Source organism: Nothoprocta perdicaria, unplaced genomic scaffold (genome assembly GCF_003342845.1).
Source record: "Nothoprocta perdicaria isolate Ctin4 unplaced genomic scaffold, notPer1 scaffold_182, whole genome shotgun sequence".
Lineage (NCBI taxonomy): Eukaryota > Metazoa > Chordata > Aves > Tinamiformes > Tinamidae > Nothoprocta > Nothoprocta perdicaria.
Window position 1 is genome coordinate 804,304 of NW_020455005.1, and position 21,026 is coordinate 825,329.

The 21,026-nt window shown below is 38.8% G+C and overlaps 1 protein-coding gene across 1 annotated transcript in view; it reads right to left on the bottom strand.

Annotated features, from left to right (window-relative positions):
• Positions 1–21,026, bottom strand: part of CRYBG1 (crystallin beta-gamma domain containing 1) — a 59,084-nt gene that overhangs the window by 5,469 nt on the left and 32,589 nt on the right. The window contains exons 7-20 of the mRNA XM_026036618.1: positions 20,655–20,817; positions 19,587–19,726; positions 16,723–16,849; positions 16,364–16,399; positions 15,827–15,969; positions 15,294–15,420; positions 15,057–15,202; positions 10,899–11,025; positions 10,711–10,743; positions 8,847–8,956; positions 8,439–8,568; positions 4,943–5,082; positions 2,428–2,551; positions 1,138–1,296 (exon numbers count right to left, since the gene is read on the bottom strand). Coding sequence (XP_025892403.1) covers positions 1,138–1,296; positions 2,428–2,551; positions 4,943–5,082; positions 8,439–8,568; positions 8,847–8,956; positions 10,711–10,743; positions 10,899–11,025; positions 15,057–15,202; positions 15,294–15,420; positions 15,827–15,969; positions 16,364–16,399; positions 16,723–16,849; positions 19,587–19,726; positions 20,655–20,817 — 1,705 coding nt within the window. The remainder of the gene's footprint in view (positions 1–1,137; positions 1,297–2,427; positions 2,552–4,942; positions 5,083–8,438; positions 8,569–8,846; positions 8,957–10,710; positions 10,744–10,898; positions 11,026–15,056; positions 15,203–15,293; positions 15,421–15,826; positions 15,970–16,363; positions 16,400–16,722; positions 16,850–19,586; positions 19,727–20,654; positions 20,818–21,026) is intronic.

Below are 21,026 nucleotides of genomic sequence, written 5' to 3' on the forward strand. Positions count from 1 at the left end.
ACTTTCTTTCCATAACATACATAGTGAGAGCATTGGTTAGGGCAAGATACAAAAGCTCCGGCTGTTTCACAGCAGGAAAGCACAGCCAGCCATTTGTGACCAATGTTGCTGCCCTGCACTCAGTGCTAAGCACAAACTGTGTATTGGTCCATTTGCAAGGAAAAAATGGGTTACAAAGCACATGTGAGGTTAAAAACAAAACAGAGCATTTAGGTAAAGCCATATAATACCACGCTGTCCTGATATGAACATTTTCAGTGAAAAGCCTGAGAGCCTCTGTCATGAGAAAAGCCTTTCTGTATGTGATATTAAAGCTGCAGCTTTGGTTGTCATCATTTTACAGTGTGCATAAATCCCCTTTACTGCTGCATCTGTCCTGGAAACGTGTCCGAGCAGAGCACTGCCTCAGCTCATTAACAGTGAGATCCTTCCCCCCGGGACAGATGACATGGCTACAAATAGCTCCTTTGAAGTTATACGAGCACACGGAGAGAGTTCACATGATTCTCTGCACTCAAGCCACTTAACTATATTAAAGTAACTTCACTTTCTTTGGCCCACATCCCTACTTGAGATGAATGTACAGGCCTAAGCAGTATGAACTGTGCACACCTCAATGACACTTCATACTCCATTAGTTGTATAGACTGTGAGAAAAGGAGAACCTCATTTAGAAACATGTAAGCAGGTGTGGAAAGGGATGCATTTGACCAGTAGAAGGATAAACAGCTTTTTTTTTTTTTTTAGGATTTCTTTTTCCAGCTTGTCTGATTGTAACCTACACCACAATCATTTTCCTGCTCCAAATAAGACAGGGATGATTATCAGGAAGGTCTGTATTTTATAAGGTGCCTCCTGCTGTGATGCTTTAGTGGTATTTTCTCTCTGGAGAAAAGGGGCATGGAAGTGGAGGGACGACATGAAAAATAAGATTACGGAAAAGAATTAGATCATAATGAAAATCTCCAAAAAAATTCAGTAACATCAGAAAGGGATACAAGTAGTTTGTACCACAAAATTTACAGAAGCTTGTAGTTCAAATTAAATGGCATAGGTCTAGAACATAAAATACGCAATTAAATTCAGACAGTCCTACTGCTGCAGGAAAGAGAAATTCATGTTTAATTTGAACCTCACCCGGCATCTTATGAATCCATCCTGATAAACCCAGATTTGATCATCCAAGTCAGTATCTTCTGCGATTTGTATTCTGAGAAGATTTAAATTGTCTAGATTTCCATCAGCTGACATGAATTTTCCAGTTTCCTTGTTTCGAAGCCTGAAGTACACACGTTTCTACAGACACAAGAGAAGTCTCCTTAGTGCTCTGGTTAGCTCTGCGTCACCACTGCTCTGTTCTGAACCCGGTGCCTGCCTCTCTTTCAAATAGCTTAAGCTGTTTGAGAATTTAATCCTGGACTCCATAAACCAGGTGTTTAAAGAGCCAAGCTTTGGGAATCCTCCATTCTGCACGGACAGTTCTAGGCCTGCCTACCAGAAATCAGTGCCCAGTTTAACTCTCCATACAAAAGCTCCTGGCCTTCACTAAGGGTGCTTTGCACAGGGCTGCTTATTTCAGTAACACAGAGACATTCATGGCACATTCAAGCTGTGGCTTGTTGCACATTTACACAAGCTCTCAGCTAGGAAAGACAAAATGTTTATTTCTAACTCTGCTTCAGGCTATACAAAGGCAGCTCTATGACAGCAAACAAATGAACTTCTTGCAGGTACCAGGGATCTGTGGATTAGAAATAGTTCTTTCCTTAAAAAAAAATATAGTTCAACAAGAAGCTCAAGTGTCACAACTCAGAGAATGGCTGCAGCATGTAGATCAAATCAGATGATCCCCATTTAGAGGAGAAAATGGAAAAGGTCATGAAAATAATTTGCAAGTCTAATATAAGCATTATTTGCTATGTAATAAACAGGAAAGAATATTTTTTTCCAAAGGGGGAAAAAAAAAAAAGAAAAGAAAAGAAAAAACACACATAGAAGTACTAATTGAAGTATCTAATTTCAGTGGCCAATTTTTCTTATTGTTCCAAAAATAACACAAGATAGCACAGGCAACATGTCAGTGGCCAGTTTGCTAACTAATTATAAAACAGCTTAAACTATTTTCCATAAAATAGTTATTTCCATATAATAGTTATAGCCATTAAACTAATTTGGCCAATCCTTATACAGCATCTCCTTTACTTCATTTCAAAGTGTACTCAGTGCAGAATTACACAGCCATGTAGCACAATTAATTAGCTTTTATTGAAAATGGAACTGTAGAGCAGTTTCTTTATAAAAATGTCATTTCTGAAGCCTGTTTGTGCAACAACATCACCCACTGTTTTTGACTGTATGATTACATTCCCTTCCTCTATTATTAAACACACATTAGGATCTGACCACCTTGTAGGAGAGCCTACTTACCTGAAGTAAAGGTCGCAGGGAACCTATCTGACAGTAGCCACTCAGTTTATACCAATCTGGAATTTCGTTTGGTGATAACAACATTTGACGTCCCCTGTAATTACTATGTTCATAAATTACCCATCTGGGAAAAAGAAGAAAAACCTCTTACTGCCAAATCCTACTTCTAAATCAATAGACAGCTTAAACATATTTGTTATATGCACATACACACACAGAAGTAGCATTTAACTTAGGAAAGTCAATGTCCCATAGGACTGGGATTTCTTTTAACAGGTTTTCAAAGTAATAAAATCATCCACTGTTCAGGGTAACTGCATAAAGTTACCTGGAATAAAGTACCCTGGAATTCAAATTTTGACATCCTGTTATTTAGAATTTACAAGGTGAATGAAAGTTCTCTTATCTTAAAGGAGAACATAATTTTCAAACATCACTTGGTTTCAGGACGTACAGTAACTCAAGGAGCAAAGATGTACATGCTTTATACACTGTATGTGTTACACTGCTGTATTTAACATGGGTGAGCCCAAACCACATGGGCAAGAAGCACTTGGGAAGCAGAGTGCTTATGACAAGCAAATACCTGAACTGGAACAGGGCAAAATGCTCTAGGATCTTTCGATACAGGTTTTAATCTGAGAACACCTCTCTTCTTTTCAAATACTTAAAAATGGAGTGGGGGTAAAGGAGGCAACTAGGATAGGGATAGAAGATTTCTGTTTGGCTTTCCCTATATGTGTCCAAGTGTTCTTGCAATTACATTTTGAGAGCTGTGAAAACCTGAGTCCTGCATCTCTACTAATACCATAAGCAGCGAAATACAACTGGACTTTGAAATTAAGCTACAATACAGAATTACCTAGTTTACCCACACTTACACAAATTTTGGCACGCACCTTTGCTAGGACTACACAGCAGCCATAGGTTTTCAGTAACATGAACATTGCACACACACAGAGCTGTCACCTGTGCTCCGACAAGTTCTTCAACAGACTTGCACGTTACTTCCAGAAAAAGCACACTCACCTTAATTTTGAAGTTACTTTGTGACCTATCTCCATCTATTCCCAAGCAGGAGATTAAGACATTTCTAACTGAATCTCTTTTAGTAAGGGAGGGCAAAAAGAAAACAATAGGGGTAACAGACAAGCTTGTGGTTTGAGAGAGAAAACTAGTTCAGCAGCTGACGTTGCAATAACGAAAACAGAATTTCCATGCACTCTACACATTGCCATTCTCTACATGTTTCCATATACTAGGGAAACGTCTACACATTGACATACTCTATGCCAGGGAGCAGCCAGGAAAGACCTTTACATTCACTGGGTAGGAAATGCACACCGTTCACATCTCCACTACCCGAGTGCTAAGCGGTCTTTAGCAAAGAAAAAAACCTCACCTTTGACTTTACGTTTTGTCATTGAAAGCTAAAATCAGCTATATCACGGTTATGTTGAAAGATATGAAATTCTCAAGTGATTCAAGAATGCATACCATGCATCTTTTGCACATCTTTGCCATTTCCGTCTCAAACTCCATCAGTTTTTGAAGACAGAAAAATGGTATGAGCTTAGGATGTGTTATTAGCTATCCACTTGAGGGCAGCAGTAGCAGCTCAACGTCATTGCACAAAAGCTTGGCAAGTTCACCTTGTCAGAAGAAAATACTTAGATGCTGCACGACTACATGGATCTATCACCACAAAAACAAACGCAAACAAAAACAACGTCCCTCTGACTCTTCAAGTTTAAAAATCTGAACATATTTTTGAGGGAAGCAGCTTGGAGGTAGACATTAACACCAGGATAAGCCAGTAAAGGAAATGGAACAGCTCTCCTGAAACACTGGAAGAGGTTAACACAGCTATTTTCAAAATGCTTTGTTTTTAAACTTTATGAAGAACTATTCTTCACATCATCTTTATATGAGTACAATTAGAGATACTGCTTCTTAAAATAGCTTAAAATTAGCTGATAACTAAATCTATATCAAGAAACTGACCCAATTTCTGAAATGAAAAGGAAGCACTATTACCAATATCTACTCTAAAAAGGGCCCGATAACTTTGTTGTACCACTGTGTTCATAACACCCTGTTAAAGTATGAAGGCTTATTAAAATGTCTTGAACCCATGACAGAGGATGTAGTTCATACATTTGTTATGATTTGTTCTGAATGAAATCTCGAACAAGAACATGAAAGCTCTGGGTTTTAAGGATGCTGTGCAAGCTAGCTTTAATGACGCAATGGAATGAGGAAAGTGGTTGGTCTCCCTACCAGTTTTATATAAATTAATTTCAACTTCCTACTTAAGAAAAAAAGTACAGCAACTTCTTTGTCAGTAGTGACATGAACTAGAAATAGGACCTGAGGAAGTTCCGTGAAACTGTGGTAATACACTGCACACACTACAGTACTATGCTCTTTTTTTATATCTATATCTATGTTATATCCCTTTGTATATAATTATATAACTCCAAAGAAACAATAAGCCAATTTATTTTCAACTTACGTGCCACCGAGGACTTGGACTGAAGCTATTCGAGGGTTGTATCCCAGGAACTGGAGATTTAAGATTTCTGTGCTGAATTCAATTTTCTTTCCTTGGAAACCCACCTTTTCAAAAAGAGCTATATGGGGCTCAGACAGCTCCTGTAAAACATAAGCATTTTTACAGCACATTAAAACTCCAGACATGACTGTGAACATTGTTATTCTACACGGCCCTATTATTTCACATATTTTTTTTGCTTGATTCTTTAAGATCAAAGACCCCGAACAAAGTTTTCTTCTGCAACAGGTTATAAAAAACAGAAATTTGTAATATAAAACCTTAGATAAAGCACACAATGGGTCTTTTTGCATGCAATATAAAACCTTGTCAGAAAGTGCATACAAATGTCTTTGTGGATGATTCTCACTTAATCACTTAATTATACTTTAAAACACATTTTAGTTTATGCTATATCCCCTTTCCACTGCATTAAATCCCATTTCATTGTAAGAGTTCTTAACTTCAGACATTAACACACAGTAATACTGATTTTTACAGTCTCAAATGACAGACTGGTCATTATTTAACTGTTCCCATTTTTAACCGAGTAGTTTATCGTGTTATCAGTCTCTTCCTCACCAGAAGGGCTTTGAGTTTTAGGCCTCAACTTTTGAGGGTGAATTCATGACTCAAGGAAAAACTGGAGCTCTGCAATCCTCTAGATTGCTGTGGGGAGATAATTCTTCTGCTTCTCTTTCAAAACACTCCTGCTTTCAAAATGATTCTGCCTACATGAAACTTGCTGCATCACTGAATCCACTTTAAGTGCCTCCTGGATAATGAACCTTGGGTTCTTTTCTGTGTGGCAAGATATCCGTGGAGGATAAGCAGCAACTCACAATTAAAGGCCCTCATTTGAAAGGTGGCAGGTAAGGTTTTGAAATCCCTCAGGACAAGATAATTAAATCAGAGTTCCCTGGTGTCATAATTCATACTCACGGATAGAAATGACCCTGCCACTCCCACTCTCACAAGTCTTCCCATCATGACTAAAGTCGATGCTATGGCGAGAAGAGCTGTTTCCTGTTGGCATATGCTAGGCCTACTCCCAACACACCCAATGGATCAGGAACTCTGGACATAAAGGGAAGTCTAGACAGACTCACACAGCTGCCTTGGGTACTCATCAGGCCACGCCATGGGAGAGGGAGGGTCACTCTCACATAGCACCACATATACACCCTTCCATATGCATTTATTCAGAAAATTTTAGATGCCTACCAATTCAAGACAGTGCTTAAATTTTTCCTTCACCATCCCTTAGATGTTGGAGGGCCTGGATGAACATGACATTAGCATCACCATTATCTCAACAGCAGTCCACGTTACCACACAGCAACTGAGCTCTGCTGCCTGCATGTTGCTGGGCTGTGGAAAGTGGGACAAGGCGGGAGGCCTAACCCTGCCAACAGCAAAGTAATGCTCACAACAACAGGTTCATGTCCCATCAGACTGTTGTGCCTGACCACAGGCGAAGAGCCCCACGTGAACAGCTATGTTGTGGTTATGTGCCCGTGTCTCTGAACCCTTGGCCCTTTTACACATCTGCACCTGTGTTCTGGCATCCAGAACTGGTCAGACAGTAACCCTTGAAGCGCATGCAATATTTCAGAAATAATCTATTTAGAAAGAAGAGAGGGAAACAGAAGAGAAAATCTTCCCGTTTTCAACCACACCTTCTACTCTGGGCGTTTTCAGATTCAGCAGCAACATTTGTTATATAAAACACTCCCCATAGCAAGAAGCAAAAGATCAACCAATACTTTTCTAACTTGCTTTCCTCCCCTGTATTGCACTGTGCAAAGCTGGTTCCCACGTACATCTCTGTTTAGCTATTTCACAGAGCTACTTGTTTAAAAAGTATAATAGATTTTCTATTTTAATATGTTAAAGTTATCACGTTAAAGTGATTTGTCTATAGAAATATTGTAGAAAATGATGGGCAAAGTTATGGGAACAGCATATTGGCATGTGAGGGGAGTTTTTGAGACTGGCACTGACAAAAACAACCAAAAATAAATTTATTAATTGAAACTGGTATAATAAGCTAAAGCTTTGGTAAGATTATGAAAAACTAGCTGTATAACATGATCTAACTTCGTATTCTCTGTATACTGGCTTGCTAATAAACAGATGAGAAAAGCGACTCTCTTTCCTTCAAGTAGAAAGTCTCCAAAGAAGCAAGTAGTGTATGATCTATAGCTAGAAACAGCTCTCCCTTGTAATCTATCTGTGATAATTCATACTGCTAGGACAAGTTTCATAAGCTTTAAGAATTTCAACAGACAAAGAATTGCCATTTTGCTCTTTTAGAATGACATCCTCTTTCTCAAAGAGGAAGTTTTCCAAGAATTAATTGAACATTCCAGAACGAAACAGCATGTTAGCCCCAAACTTGAGATTTAAAATGTATAGAGAGCCTATTTTATTTCAGGCATGCTATCATCCATTAAGCTTGGTTAGAACCACTTCCAGCGTTTTTAACAGGAACTGTCTATTGGACAGTAGAACAATTCCAAAGACAGACATACTTGCTGCAGATGTTTGTTTACATCACACATCAAAATGCTCCAGAGACATGAAAGAGGATGACAGGGATGACACAATTTATTTTTCTTTAGTCACCCGCTACATCACTGACAAACTACCAAAATTACAGTGAAGCACAATAAAATTGCTAAATTCAAAGACAGTCAACAGTTTACTCTTCCATTTTTAATATAATACCATCTCATTTTAGCTGCTGCTGGTTCCTAGATCCTTGACTCCATTTTGCTCATAATTACTTTGATGTTGAAAGATACTTGCAGATTCCATAATTGATCTATCATAATGATTGCTTATAGGCTTGAACAAAGTTGTTCCTGACCACTGATGTGTTGCAACATATGTAAATGTTGTTTGGGTTTGTATCCCCCACACATAATTAACAGCCAAATTTTGCCAAATGGCATTAGGTGTTGCCTTACTTTATCTAGAAGGGTGCATTATTCTGTGATGAACACAAATTACACTTCCCTGAAGATAGCAATAGTGTTTTATAATTACATATATTTCATGCAAACTTGCATAGTTGTAGCCTGCTTTTTTAGCATGCATGAAAAACAAAGACAGCAGTATAAATGTTTCTTCACCTGGTCCTACTGACATTTCTCAACAGCCTACTCCAAGTGATCTCTATAGGGAAATAACAAGCCTGACACATACTTGACACCTTTACAGAAGTTCTTTTGCAGGCTGCCTTTGCAAACAGTGCTGCCAAGCAGCTGCTTCTGTGAAGACCTCTCCTTTGCAAATACAGCAGAGGCCAAGGCACTGAATGCACTTAGGACATTTAACTACTATTGAACAGAGAAAAAAAAGTGTTGCTTTATTGCTCATGCCTCCTTATCACTGTTAGTGCTCTAAAAATGGGGAGGTCAGAGACGTTAGCGTACTTATCTGCTTTACTTACAATATTTATAATCCGTAAAGATTTTAGAACTGCTTGTGGTGAACATCCCATTGCTGTCAGGTCGGGATAGATTCCTTCTTCTAACACATACTGATTACCAGAGAATTCTTCCTGGTCATACACTATGCAGCTGCAGGAGGAAGAACAAGTTGCTTCTTAAGAATTTTGTGCAACTACAATGACGCTAACAATTCTTAAGTTTTTAGCTACTGACAGAGCATTATCTATATTTTTTTTCGTCCTGACAAGTTAAGATGATGTACAAATACAAAGCATTACCATTTTTCTTTTCTCTTCATTGCCCACCTGTGAAATCCTTTCAAATGTTTACACACGTGTTTGATTAAAAATAAATAAACTTCACTGAACTTGATATTCATGTTGTATGAATACTACAAAATCACTTACCTGCCATCTAAAATTTTTGAAGACTTTGCAGCAAGTGAATTGATACACTTCGTGTTTTTTTCAAATATTTGGCAATCACCTTTGAAATCAGGCTCTGAAAATAACTGGACCTTTAAGAAGTGACAGACATATTTTAAAGCAATTCATTCCTCAACCGTCAGTATCACGACTCTATCATTACTTCTACTACTAAATTAAAATCTAGTTAAAATCAGCTGCATATGATTTTAAATACCTCAATGTTGTAATCCCTCTTCTAGATAGCAAGGTATCAAAACGAAAAATTACTTCAAATACAAATGGAACATACAAAATAGTTTAAAAAAAATCACTGACAAAGAAAAGAACAGCTCCTTGAACAGTGAGAAAATATTTTAAAATCCCCACAGAATGGCAAGAATTGGCACATTATTAATAAAAAGGGCCATTAACTTGGCTTAATCCATTTAATCTCCATAACGCGTCCTCCTTCCACTAAATGAAAGCCACTTATTTCTCAGAACCGAAGTGGTGCCTAATCTTGGCAAAGGACTCGGTGGGGAGCTTGCCAACGGGCGTGGTGTATAGAGCCCAGATAGCTCAGGAATAGGTGCCCTGTTTAAGCTATGGTTACAGCCCTGTCAGTTCTTTCTCTACTCTGAGGATACAAGAGAGTAAGTCACTCAATGCCTTTTGTCCTCATGTCAAAAAGACGACATTCTGACCAGCAGCAAAGCTGCTAATTTGGTTAGGGGTTAATTAACCCTGATCACGCAGAAGCCATCCACATTATCACATGCCTACCAGCTTCATCCACTCTCACCAGCGATACGAGTGCGGGCATGTACTGCGTTCTCCAAAGAGAACATGCTGACGAGGGATGCACTTTGTTGACTGCAAGCCATTTACTTCTTTGTTTCCTTGGGATAAGCTCTTAATAGGCAACCTTATATAGAGAGATGTAAATATTTTTTCATGCATATAGCAGAAAATAAGCAGCCTTGAGATTTTTACTCCCCCATACTTCATACATATCCCTATACAGGAGATTCCAGTGAGACATGCTACTAATTAAGAATGCAAATCAAGACAGCAAAGGCTTTGCTCCCAGGTTCTGAATTCCATGACATAGTCACCGTTTTGACTGAAACAAAAATAAAAATATCCTCAGAGAGAGATAAATGTGAACTCAGAAGTTTGAAAGGATGAAAAAAGTTCCCACATCAATCTTGCTGTCAAAACTATGCACAAGTACAAATACACAGGACATGGCCCAACACAAAAATACACCACCTCATCGATCAGACAAGCTCTCTCTGCCATTTCCTTCTCCTAGTGGCAAAGCTGTCATTACCTTCTAGGCATGACAACTCAGAAAACAGTATTTAACAGTGAACTAGATTCTTTTCGTGAGCAACCACCACCAGCAGCACCATTAATCAAAAACTAGATTAAAAAAGGGTTAAGTCCCAGTTGTGCCACATATACCACCAGCACTGAACTGGCAGGGCCCTTGCCTCCAGGGCGGCCTCCGGAGGCCTGGGCCTCCCACCTGCTCCTGCAGAGATGGGTGTGGGTTCCAGCTCCACAGAGCTGCACTCGCAACCCCAAGCAGCATATTGCCAAGCCAAAACACTGCCTGGGCATATAGGAGGCACTCAGAGCAGCTGGGCATCAAATCCCCCCTTTCCTGCACCTTTATGTGCCTTCCCTTTGGGATTCAGAAAGCAGCCTTCCTTCCCTTACTGTTCCCACACTCTGACTGGTCAACCACCTGTGCGAATATCTAGGTGGTTCAGTGGACATAAAGCTAACCCCATTTCTTTATTTACTCACTAAACAGATGCCATGCAGGATGTTTCATACATTTAGAGAGGTGTCTTACCTTGACTTTACCCTTTTCGTTTCCAACAATATCCTACAAAAGTTCAGAGGATAAAGAGTGACGTTAAGAATTGCTAACATTATAAAGAATACAAAAGCTGCTGTTGGAAGACAGCACATAAAATGTTTAAAAAACAGACACAAATAATTCAGAGAAACATGCAAAACAAGTGTAAAATAAGGTCTTACCACAACAATGGGTTGAACTGAAGATATTTTACAATTCTTTCCTCCCCATGCTTCAATGCTGGGATATAGCCCCTTATCCAGTACGTACTGCTCCCCCGTAAACTCAGGATTCTCGTAAGCCACCCACCTAAGAGAAGGAGAGGGAAGGGGGAAAAAGGGAAATGTCACAATATTTCTTCCAAAGACAGAGTATATATTCAGCTTTAATGCCAGCAATAGATTAGATATATTTTTTCCTAATATCATCACTCAAACAGTGATGCTACTAAAACTCTAAACAAACAAAACTATATGCAGTATAATTATATACTCCAAAACTTATTAGAACTATAAAACTATATGTTCCATTCAACCTACTATTAGGTCAGTATGGATGTTAGTGAGCAAGCTAAAGCAGATCAGTAGTTCTGAACTATGAGGTATTTTAAAAGCTGTCTCCCATCAGAAAATTTGAGATGTTTCACAACTCTTATTTTATCTAGATCAAGTTCTCTTCTAGAAAAACAAAAGTATCAGATTATCATTGTTTTACATGAAATTAACTTTCAGAGTCATCTGTGTCAAAAAGATAGCTATAGGGAACACTAAAAATTAGAGTACCAAAGCTCTGTTGTGTTTAAGCGAACACATATCCCATAAAAGTAAAAGTTTGTAACAAAAGGTCTTTATGTCAATGAAAGCACAGACTGTTCCCTGCTAGAATCGCAGACATCAGCGGTAAGAGCCTCCTGAGAAATCAAACATTAAAACCATCACAAAATCTGACCAGATTAATGTATTTAAGTTCAAAGCAATTATTATGACTACTCAGCCAGACATCATGCCCAACAGAGGCCCAGATGCTCAGATTTCTGCATCAAACCTCTAGCTTTTGGCTCAGTCAGAACATACTGTTCTGCGAAGACACTAAACTTTGAGATAAAACAGTTCAAATATTAGAAAAGCTACCAAATACAACATGTCTTTCCAATACTTAATTACCCTTGCAGCACCTCATTTCTAGTGGGAGGTTATGGAAGTGCATCTGCTAGCAGCCAGGCCTGCTAGGCACAGCCTACTGCATTGAGAAAAACTTGTACCATGAGGCTCTTCCAATCAGGTCTCCATGCTCTAATTCCATATAAAGTGTTCTCACATCAGCATTAACTTTATTTCTGTTATAAGCTCTCTAAATCCTTTAGTCTTGCATTGCTAGGTTTTCCAAACTGATACACCAGAATTTTATTTTATTTTTTTCTTTCTTTTTTTTTTTGTTTAATCTATGCAGAGATCAGTACCAACTTACTGCAAAGTCTTCTCACAGAATTTCAACACTAACAAAGAAATCTACACCATAATGCAGTGAAATGATATTGAATTTTTAAACTTTGCAGTGGAGTGCATCTGACTTCACTATGCAACGAGTTTTCTGTGTTGAGCATCTTGATTCTGTTAAGCTACAGTTTTACTCAGAGCAGACAAAAAGATGGAAGTCTGCAAATTTAAAAAGTGGGTTAACTTCAAACTGAAATGAAGTTACATCAGTGTGAGTGTGTGCTGAGAGTGTGAGCTTCGTGTTAACTTGCCCACGGCAAGCACTCACATAGTGATTCAGATTTATCACTATTCACATGTCTTGGTTTGCCTCAGATATAATCAATTATTCTAAATAGCTACACACTAATTACTCAAGGCATGTTTCAAGGCACCCTCCTAAATCACCTCATACTAATTTATCAAAGAGACATTGGTATGTACGGTAAATTAAGCAGAAAGTTCAAATGTCTCAGGTGTGTTTTTACCTGCATGCCACTTGCATCAAAAGCTGGGAAAATGAGGTTTCCCTAACCAATTTCTTAAGCGGATGTTTATTAACTTTTCCCCTACACAAAAGCTAGGATAAAACTATGGTACATGATACTTGGAGCTTGACTGACACCTATGAAAACAGCTGATGAAATTTAAGTGAATGATAAAATGCACTAGATGCCTTCGAAGCATCTTTCAATAGCATTTATTGCTTGTCCTCCCATCTAACAAGCCAGATGGAGACTTTACTCCATGGCACCATCCATGCTGCTGGGAACAGAGATGTGGCCATGGCTGTCATCTACAAACCAGAAGTACCTAAAAGCCCTGCATTTAGACTATTAAATTACCCTTGCTCCTGTATAAGAATTACTCATCACCCGTTGATCTTCTCACAATACCATTATATGTACTAGAAGTACACAAATGCACACCGTAGGCTAGTTATTTGAAAATTTGGGGAAAACAATAATGAATTACAGGATTATAGTAAAACACACAGCTATGTAGAAAAGTAATCTGGAGAACTTCTTTCAGAGAGTTTAAACGAATTGATAGAAAGATGTTCGGGATTTTGGCACAAGTTTAGTGCAACGGAAATGTGTTTATAGATAAAGAAAAGGCATCTCAAAACATGCAGGGCCTACAGTTTTGATCACTATTAAACATAAGCATGAAGAGTTACTAAGCAAACAGGAAATTCTAAATTGTACAGCACAGCTGCTTTCAGTACTTGCTTAAACTTGTGAAGGGTGTTACCTGTTGCTACTTAATACTTCCATTTTCTGCCATTTGCAATACTGCCAATTTGGAAGCAAAGATGAAAACTGCATTTAAGGCAGGCAGTTCTCCCATTTTCAAAGAGTCTGCAATGCTTTCCTTCTCTTATTCCCCCCCCGCAACATCGTAAGAAAATAATTATAGCCTGGATTTTGGGCTTGGCTATTTCCAAAGAATGCTAAGAGCAAAGCATTTCCCCATTTGTTTTAAAAGAAGGCAGCCCTAGCCACCTTTAGCTATAGTTTCCAAGATGTGTTTACACCGGATTTAGCAAAGGCATTAAAGTATTGCTTGGAAACATTCTTTAGAAGAACAACTGAAAATATGCAGCTAGCTCTCAATTACCCACAAATAGACTACTCATTTCCAAAATGCAGAGCCAGGCCACCTTCGGCATGCAGTTGAGCTCTCAACTTGCTCAGGGATGTCTGGGCTCTGGAGCAGCAGCCTTTCTTTCCTTTGATACGTGCTTTATATTGTACAGAAGCAAAGTAATTACACAAGAAATATAGCAGTAACAGGCAACATCTGAGCTGTAACTGCTTACCCCAGGTACCTGCACTTAAATAAATGCTATGGGAGGTTCAGAGATGCTTCACATTTTAACTGAATTTTAATGCGACTCCTTCCCATGCATCTGCCTTGTGCATTAGGGAAGACACTGTGGCTTCACGGTGGCTACAAAGGCTGGAGGGGACCAGCTGTCCCAGCATGTTCAATTGCAATTAAAAGCATTCCTTAGGCACACACGGAGAGCTCGATTCTGCTGTCTTTATCCAGACAAAACTTGCACAGATATCACATGGATTTTGGGTGGAGCTCGGAAAGGCAGCACTTCCAGCGGGTTATCTGCCTGCCAGGTAGGGAGTGAAGCCACACGGCTCACACTTTCGAGTCTCCTGCTTCAAGAAAGAAGGTTTATTTGAGGCCACCATTGCTAGTATGTCCAAATTACTTCAGTGCAGTCCACAACACCATGAAACTTGGGCGGCAACTGACACGAGGCACGAAACAAAAGGCTCAATCTGCCGGCCTGCCAAGCGCACGCACCAGCACACGTGTCAGAACTTCAACTCCCGTGGTTAGGGACGTGACAAAACTTGAACTCTCCTCGTTAGGAACCTCTTCTCCTAACATGAAAAGTGTTATCATCATCTTGCAGGTGAGCACTGAGAAGCAGCGCTAGGGATTAGTCTCTGGCTAAACACAAGAAGCCTCAGTCAAAACTGAAACCTGTTGGATAACAATTTTGCTGTTAAGGTGCTAGAACAGTAAAAAATCAACCTTAAGAGCACAGCATTTTTACCTCCATGATGAATGTCAACTCACATACTTTCAAACTTTCAAAAATCAATTGGACAGCACTTCCTGGGAACATCTGCTCTCATTGTGAGAAGAAAAACTCATTTAATGCACATTTTCACAAAAACAATGAGCTGCACTTTCTATATTGTGCAGTCAAGGGCAGAAGAAAATCTGAATATTTTCCACATAGATATTAGAGGTCAGAGGACAGAAAAATATTTGTAAAAAATACCATATTCTAAAACTGTAACAGCAAATTTAAAAGTATTTTAAAATATCACTTACACTCCACTTAGCACGTTTATAGACTGTGTCCTCAGCCCATATCCAGTGTCCTTCAAATCGGAGATAATTCCTAACACGTTGATATTGGAACCTTTTGATCCAAAGTCTTTTTCACTGTACATTATCATATGGGAATTCGTGAAATCCTGTTAAAACAATGAGAAGAATCCTAAGGAAAATGCAACATGTCGTCTCAGCGCACTTGGGAGATACCCACAACGTGTTCCTGGTACTTACGCCAACAACGGGCCGCAGCGACTGCAGTTCCTCATCGTAACCACCCCAGTCTGTCCAATCCCGATAAGCTCCTTCTTCCAGCAAGTACTGATGCCCTTCAAAGCCAGGCTTCTCATAAGCAACCCACCTGAAAAACAACAGAGCTGCTGAATGGCTGCTGGGTGCTGATAGAGAGCACTCACAGATGGGTGAAACTTGCTCTTTCTTCACCTCACTTTTTTTTTCTAAATATGAGAATCTCCCTAATGCTTTTCCCATTGAACTTAACCTAACTACCCATCTTTTCAAGTCTAATAAAATCTTTGCTAGTCTAATAAAATGCTGTCAGAAGCAAGCAAAGTGTTGCATTATGATGACCACTCTAGTGCAGTGAAGAGAGGGCATGAAATATGGAAACCTTTCCTAGTTTCTTACGTGCAGCACTTAATTTTATTAACTCCATTCCTATGTTCCAACCTACAGAATTATTACATCTATCAAGACGTAATACATCTATCAAAGGATAAATATTGCTGATGTTTTCCAATACTTACACTCCTCCCAGGACTTTCATGGATCCCACTGATGCAAGTGGAAGCACTGTCTTTTCTTCCAATTCCTTATCATTGAGCATAAGTATCTCTGATTCTATCTCCACATGCCTCCCTTCAAAGAAAGGCTTCTCATAAACGATTACCTGTGGCAGAAATGAAGGAAAATGAAAAGCCTAGAGACTAAATGATAAACACATCCTCATAGCAGAGCGTTCCTTTCACAGGGACACATAAAGACAGAAGCCAAGATTATGAAACTATCTAGCAGGATCTCTTTATTTCCTTCAAAGGGTTATAGGTGAAACATGTACTTTAATATAATTATTCATCTGCATTATCCAGACACCTATCAATACCATTGTGTATATATATATGTGATGGATGCACAGATATGCTGGAAATTGCAGTCGTACCATGAGATCACATACAGTAGGACCAGGCATTAAAAGTAACAACAGGCAAGATATCACCAGAATAAATGTCTATCCATGTCCAGTTTATATAACAAAGTGGACCATCAAATAAATAGATTTTTACCTTTGGCTCTCTAGTGAATTCTACTTTGCGGCCACCCTGTAAAAGAGGGAGAGAGAAAGATACAGTTAGTACAGACAACTTAAAATTAAGTGGTTATACACTCTTTAGAAAAGCCAGAATTCTTTAACGTGAAGCATTCTTCAAAGAGCACAGTAGGGAGTTGAGGGGGGGGGGGGCGAGATTGAAGACAGAAATAGAAACCAACAAGTTTCAGAAGGGAAAGAGCTAAAAAAAAGGGGGGGGGAGATGCGGATGGAATTGTAGGGTTGGAGACACACTTTCATGAGAAAAATCCAGCAAATTTGATTGTAATATATAAATGCAAGTCATTCAACTTGTAAGTAACAGCAATATTTTACCATTTTTAAGGGCCTCATAGACCTAATGTAGGCTTCCTTCTTCTCCCAGAAGGCTAAGTTAGGATATTCACCAGGTTCCAACATTAAAGGGATTCCTTGGAAACCAGGTTCTTCATAAATAAGCCATCTGAAGCACAGAGGAATAGAAAATAATTAAAAAAAAAAAAGGAAAGAACAACATAATAAGCTTAATTTAGAAAAGGCATCACTGACCTTTAAGAAAATTTTGTTTGTCCTTATCAACATTCCCAGCTATAAGCTGATATTCTGATAGACCTCCATGTCTGTTCAAGGTTCAACCATTGTTTTCAAAGTGTTTCATAGGTGTTTCAAGACTTAAGATTACTGGATACTATTTTTAGAATAGCTTTAAAACACAAACAACTTTCTACAAGTTGGAAGATCTCATCTAACCTAGACTTTGATTTGTTTCCCAACTGTGTTTGCTAGAGAATGAGAAACTTGCATTATTATGTAACATGTGAAAACCCCCCGGCTCCTTGGAAAACTGCTTCCTTTAGCTTGTCCCTGCTAACTGTCTGCTTTGAAAGTCAGCATTTTCAAAGCTCCTGATAAGGACAGCAACAGCAGATTTCCAGTGCTTTTTCAAAAGGAAAAAAAAAGTGCAAGCAGTAATCACATATTAGAACCAAAGAAACATACAGCTGAATTTAAAATTCAGACTAAAAAGGAAGACTTTGTGCAGCCAACTCTTCCATCATGTAAACACCAAAATATACAAATCTAGTGATATAAGATGTTAAATAATCCATCACTTTAACATGGTTAAAAGGCATATTTTTAGGTAATGGAAGCTGGTGCAAGTTATGCAATTTTGTCAACAACATAAAACTTCAGGAAACATATAAAGAGTTCTTTCTGTATTGTTATTTAGAGCCAAATAGTCCATATATTGTTACCCTGCTAATTCCATGCAGGGATGCTAAACACTGCTAAACCCTATGCAAGAGAGCCCAAGCTTGTCAAGATCTAAGCAGTGCCAGCACACAGTGAGCCCTCAACTCCTCTGCAAGCATTAAAGCACATGGGAGACCCAGGAGAGGGCACAGACAGACGATAATGCCGCGCGGCCTCATTTTTGTCGGCAGTTTTTAATAAATAGCAATTAAGTGAATGCACTGGGAAACCTTCAGAAGGTTCTGCCACTCCCACATTGCAGAGTGACTCAGAATCAAAGCCTACCCTCAGCTGCCAGCAAAGGGCCCTATGCTGTACCTGTGAGTTTAAGAAGGAAAGAAAAAAATACTGCAACATGATAAAACACAGCAGCAACTCTTATTTAGCTCCCCGTGCGTGCAGTTGGCAGAAACTACCTCTTTTTACATAGGATTCCTGAGCTGATAACTGAAAAAGATTATTTTCCAGCCATCTATTTTGCTTCCTGAGGCAAATATTAGAGTTTGCCTTCCAGTAAGGATGTCAAATAAATCTGCAGTTTTACAATTTACTTGCAAGATTTTTCTCAAATTTAGTGTAAAAAAACCTCTTGCACTGATGCAAAATAGGACTAGTCTGAAGTCTAATGGACTTGCAAAGTTTCTGCTTCCCAAAAATCATTTATTTCACTATTCACAACAATGCTTCTAAGTGAGGAACAGAAACAAAGTTTATTGACTTCTTCTAGATTTAATCAGCATCCAAATAATATCTTTGATTTCATTATTGCTGGCAAATGCTTAAGTTGGATTGAACACATATAGAAAAAAAAATTCCTATCAGAGAAAGAGCTACTTGGGCAAGACCTTAAAATTTTCCTACACACCTGATTGCTTCTTTATTTTTTTTTCTTCTAATCAAAGCATAAAGATGTAATCAGATAAAATACCCCTTGTGTAGGATCTAATTCATCAGTCTGTCTGAATATATCTTTGCAGTGGTGTGAAATACTTACTGACAGATGGACAGAAGTGTTAAACAGTGCTCTTGATATGAGCAATATGACACATGGGAAAGATGTGAGCAACAGCACACATTAATCAGAACCAGACAGTAAGCAGGCAAACACTAGCAGGACTCAGCCAGCAGGTAACAGCCATTATCTGTGAGCCCTGAACATGCTCTACAGGATTAAGATCATTGCAGGTGGCTTCACTTGCCCACTTTTTTCTGAAAGCAATCATCCTCTTCTGCATGCTTTTACCAGCGCTACTTTGAGGTAGGTTTTCAGTATTGATCTACAGGTTGATTTATTAACTCATTGAACTTATCACTTGTATATCAACTGTGTTTTGTTTAGAAATTTCCTTTTTCACTAAAGTTTGCTTAACTCACAACATACAGCAAATCCCCAATTTATAGGGCTTGATGCTTTCAGGTGACATAACATATATGTCCTAAACTTCATGATGAAAAGCACCAAATCAAATGCATTGTGAAGAGTAAAGGTGATTTCCACACATGACAATAAACTGCATCTGACAACACAAGATCTTCAGAATTTTCTCCTTTAACTGTGGTGATGTCAGGTTTACAGCAGAAAGCGGGTGAAAACGTGATCCTATCATTATGTTTTGTTCCCCCACTCTCACCTCTGAGAAGTTTGCCCGAATGAGAAAGAGCAGCAGCTAAAAATCCATTCCTTTACTATAAATGCACCAGGGTTACTCTGGCTTTACGCCCTGCGAGCTGAAGAACTGCCTTTGGCATGGAACATTTGAGAGATCAGCCTCTCCAAGGATGGGGCGCTTCGATGATGTCCTAACGTTGCCATCAACAAACACTACCCAAAACATGAGACTAGAGTAAACACACTCTGCCTGCTTGCATGTCTGATAGGTGTAACCAATGGTTTCAAACAAATTCCTTGCATAGCAGCACACGTTCACACAAAACTATGCACTTACATGCCCCAGTGTACTTTGATAGAACAGGTCTTCTGAGTGGTGCCAAACACGCCCGTCTCTTCAGTGTCGTCAAAAAAGGAAGTCACGATTCCCAGCCCTTCAGGTTCTGTATACAAATCAATTTGGCAAACCCTGTAATCCTGAAAAATGAAGATGGCCATAATCACCTCACCTGTGCTGGGAGTTCTGTAATTACTGCCGTTAACAAATCACTTTGAAATTTCTGTTTATTTGACATCATCGGCCCTGCTGTCAATTACTGCTGCATTAGATACCTTTAATGAAAACATAACTAAACCTGTCTCTGTATGGAAAGAGACAACAATCAGTCGATCTCTAATCAGCGTTGACATTGTTTAATTTCTGCCATGTAGGCAGGAATGCACCTTCTTTCATCACTTAGCATCTCCTCTAGCAAACTCTATCATAAGTTCAAGCAGTCCACTCTTGAAAAGAACAGTAATTTAAACAACAATTCTAGCAATATATTCTTTCCTTTCCTTTTTCCCCATTCTCTTTATAACTCATGCTTATTTTGACAACCTGCAAAGCTAACTACTTATCATGTTAAAAGTACATGAACATGCATACACGCTGTTCCACAGCATGTGCCAGGTCCACATTTTGAGCATAGAGGGCTATTTACTGAGCATTGAGCAAGGTTTGTTTCTTGCAAACACTGAAGTTTCCATGTGTGTACACTGTGCATATGCAGAAAGCACATGTGTTTTTGAAAATATAACCCTGTGAACTTACGGATGATTTCCTGGAATTTTGAGAGATTTACAAAATTGCAGAATATTCACTGCTGTCATTAAATGTCAGTAGCATTTTGAAGACTATTCTAATGAAAATCACTCAACTTTTCTTCCTGCCCTCCTTTTACAGTGGATGTCACTAAGTATCATCTATTTTGTTATTAAACTCACCCCAGAAGACAGTTTAATTCACTTGTATTAGATTACATTTATGCTTTAATACACCAACAAATATTTGTATCAACATATTTGTATCAACATGGCCAAACAATAAGACCTCCACCAGATTTGCTTTGATTATATTACTTGCCTTAACAACATGTCTTATTGAGCCAATCACTGTAGGCTTTTGAGATTTGCATTCATGTTGCTCTTCAGAAGAACCTGGACCCCATATATCGGTAAGTTCCAGCTCTCCTTCTTCCAGAGGAATAGAGGGGCCTTCAAAATTCGGTTTCTCATAGAGTATCCAGCTTAAAATAAGAGAATCTTGTTTCTAAGGGTACTTTACCAGATATAATTTGTAAAAAACACGTTCCAATTTAACAAATCTTTTCATAAGAAGCATTATTTCCCCACAGCACAACTTGTTGACCCAAGACTGCTGATGCAAGTCATTCCCAGCATAGGCAATATTTTTAAAAGAGTGATGAAACCAAATATTGCTGCTGACTTTCTAATC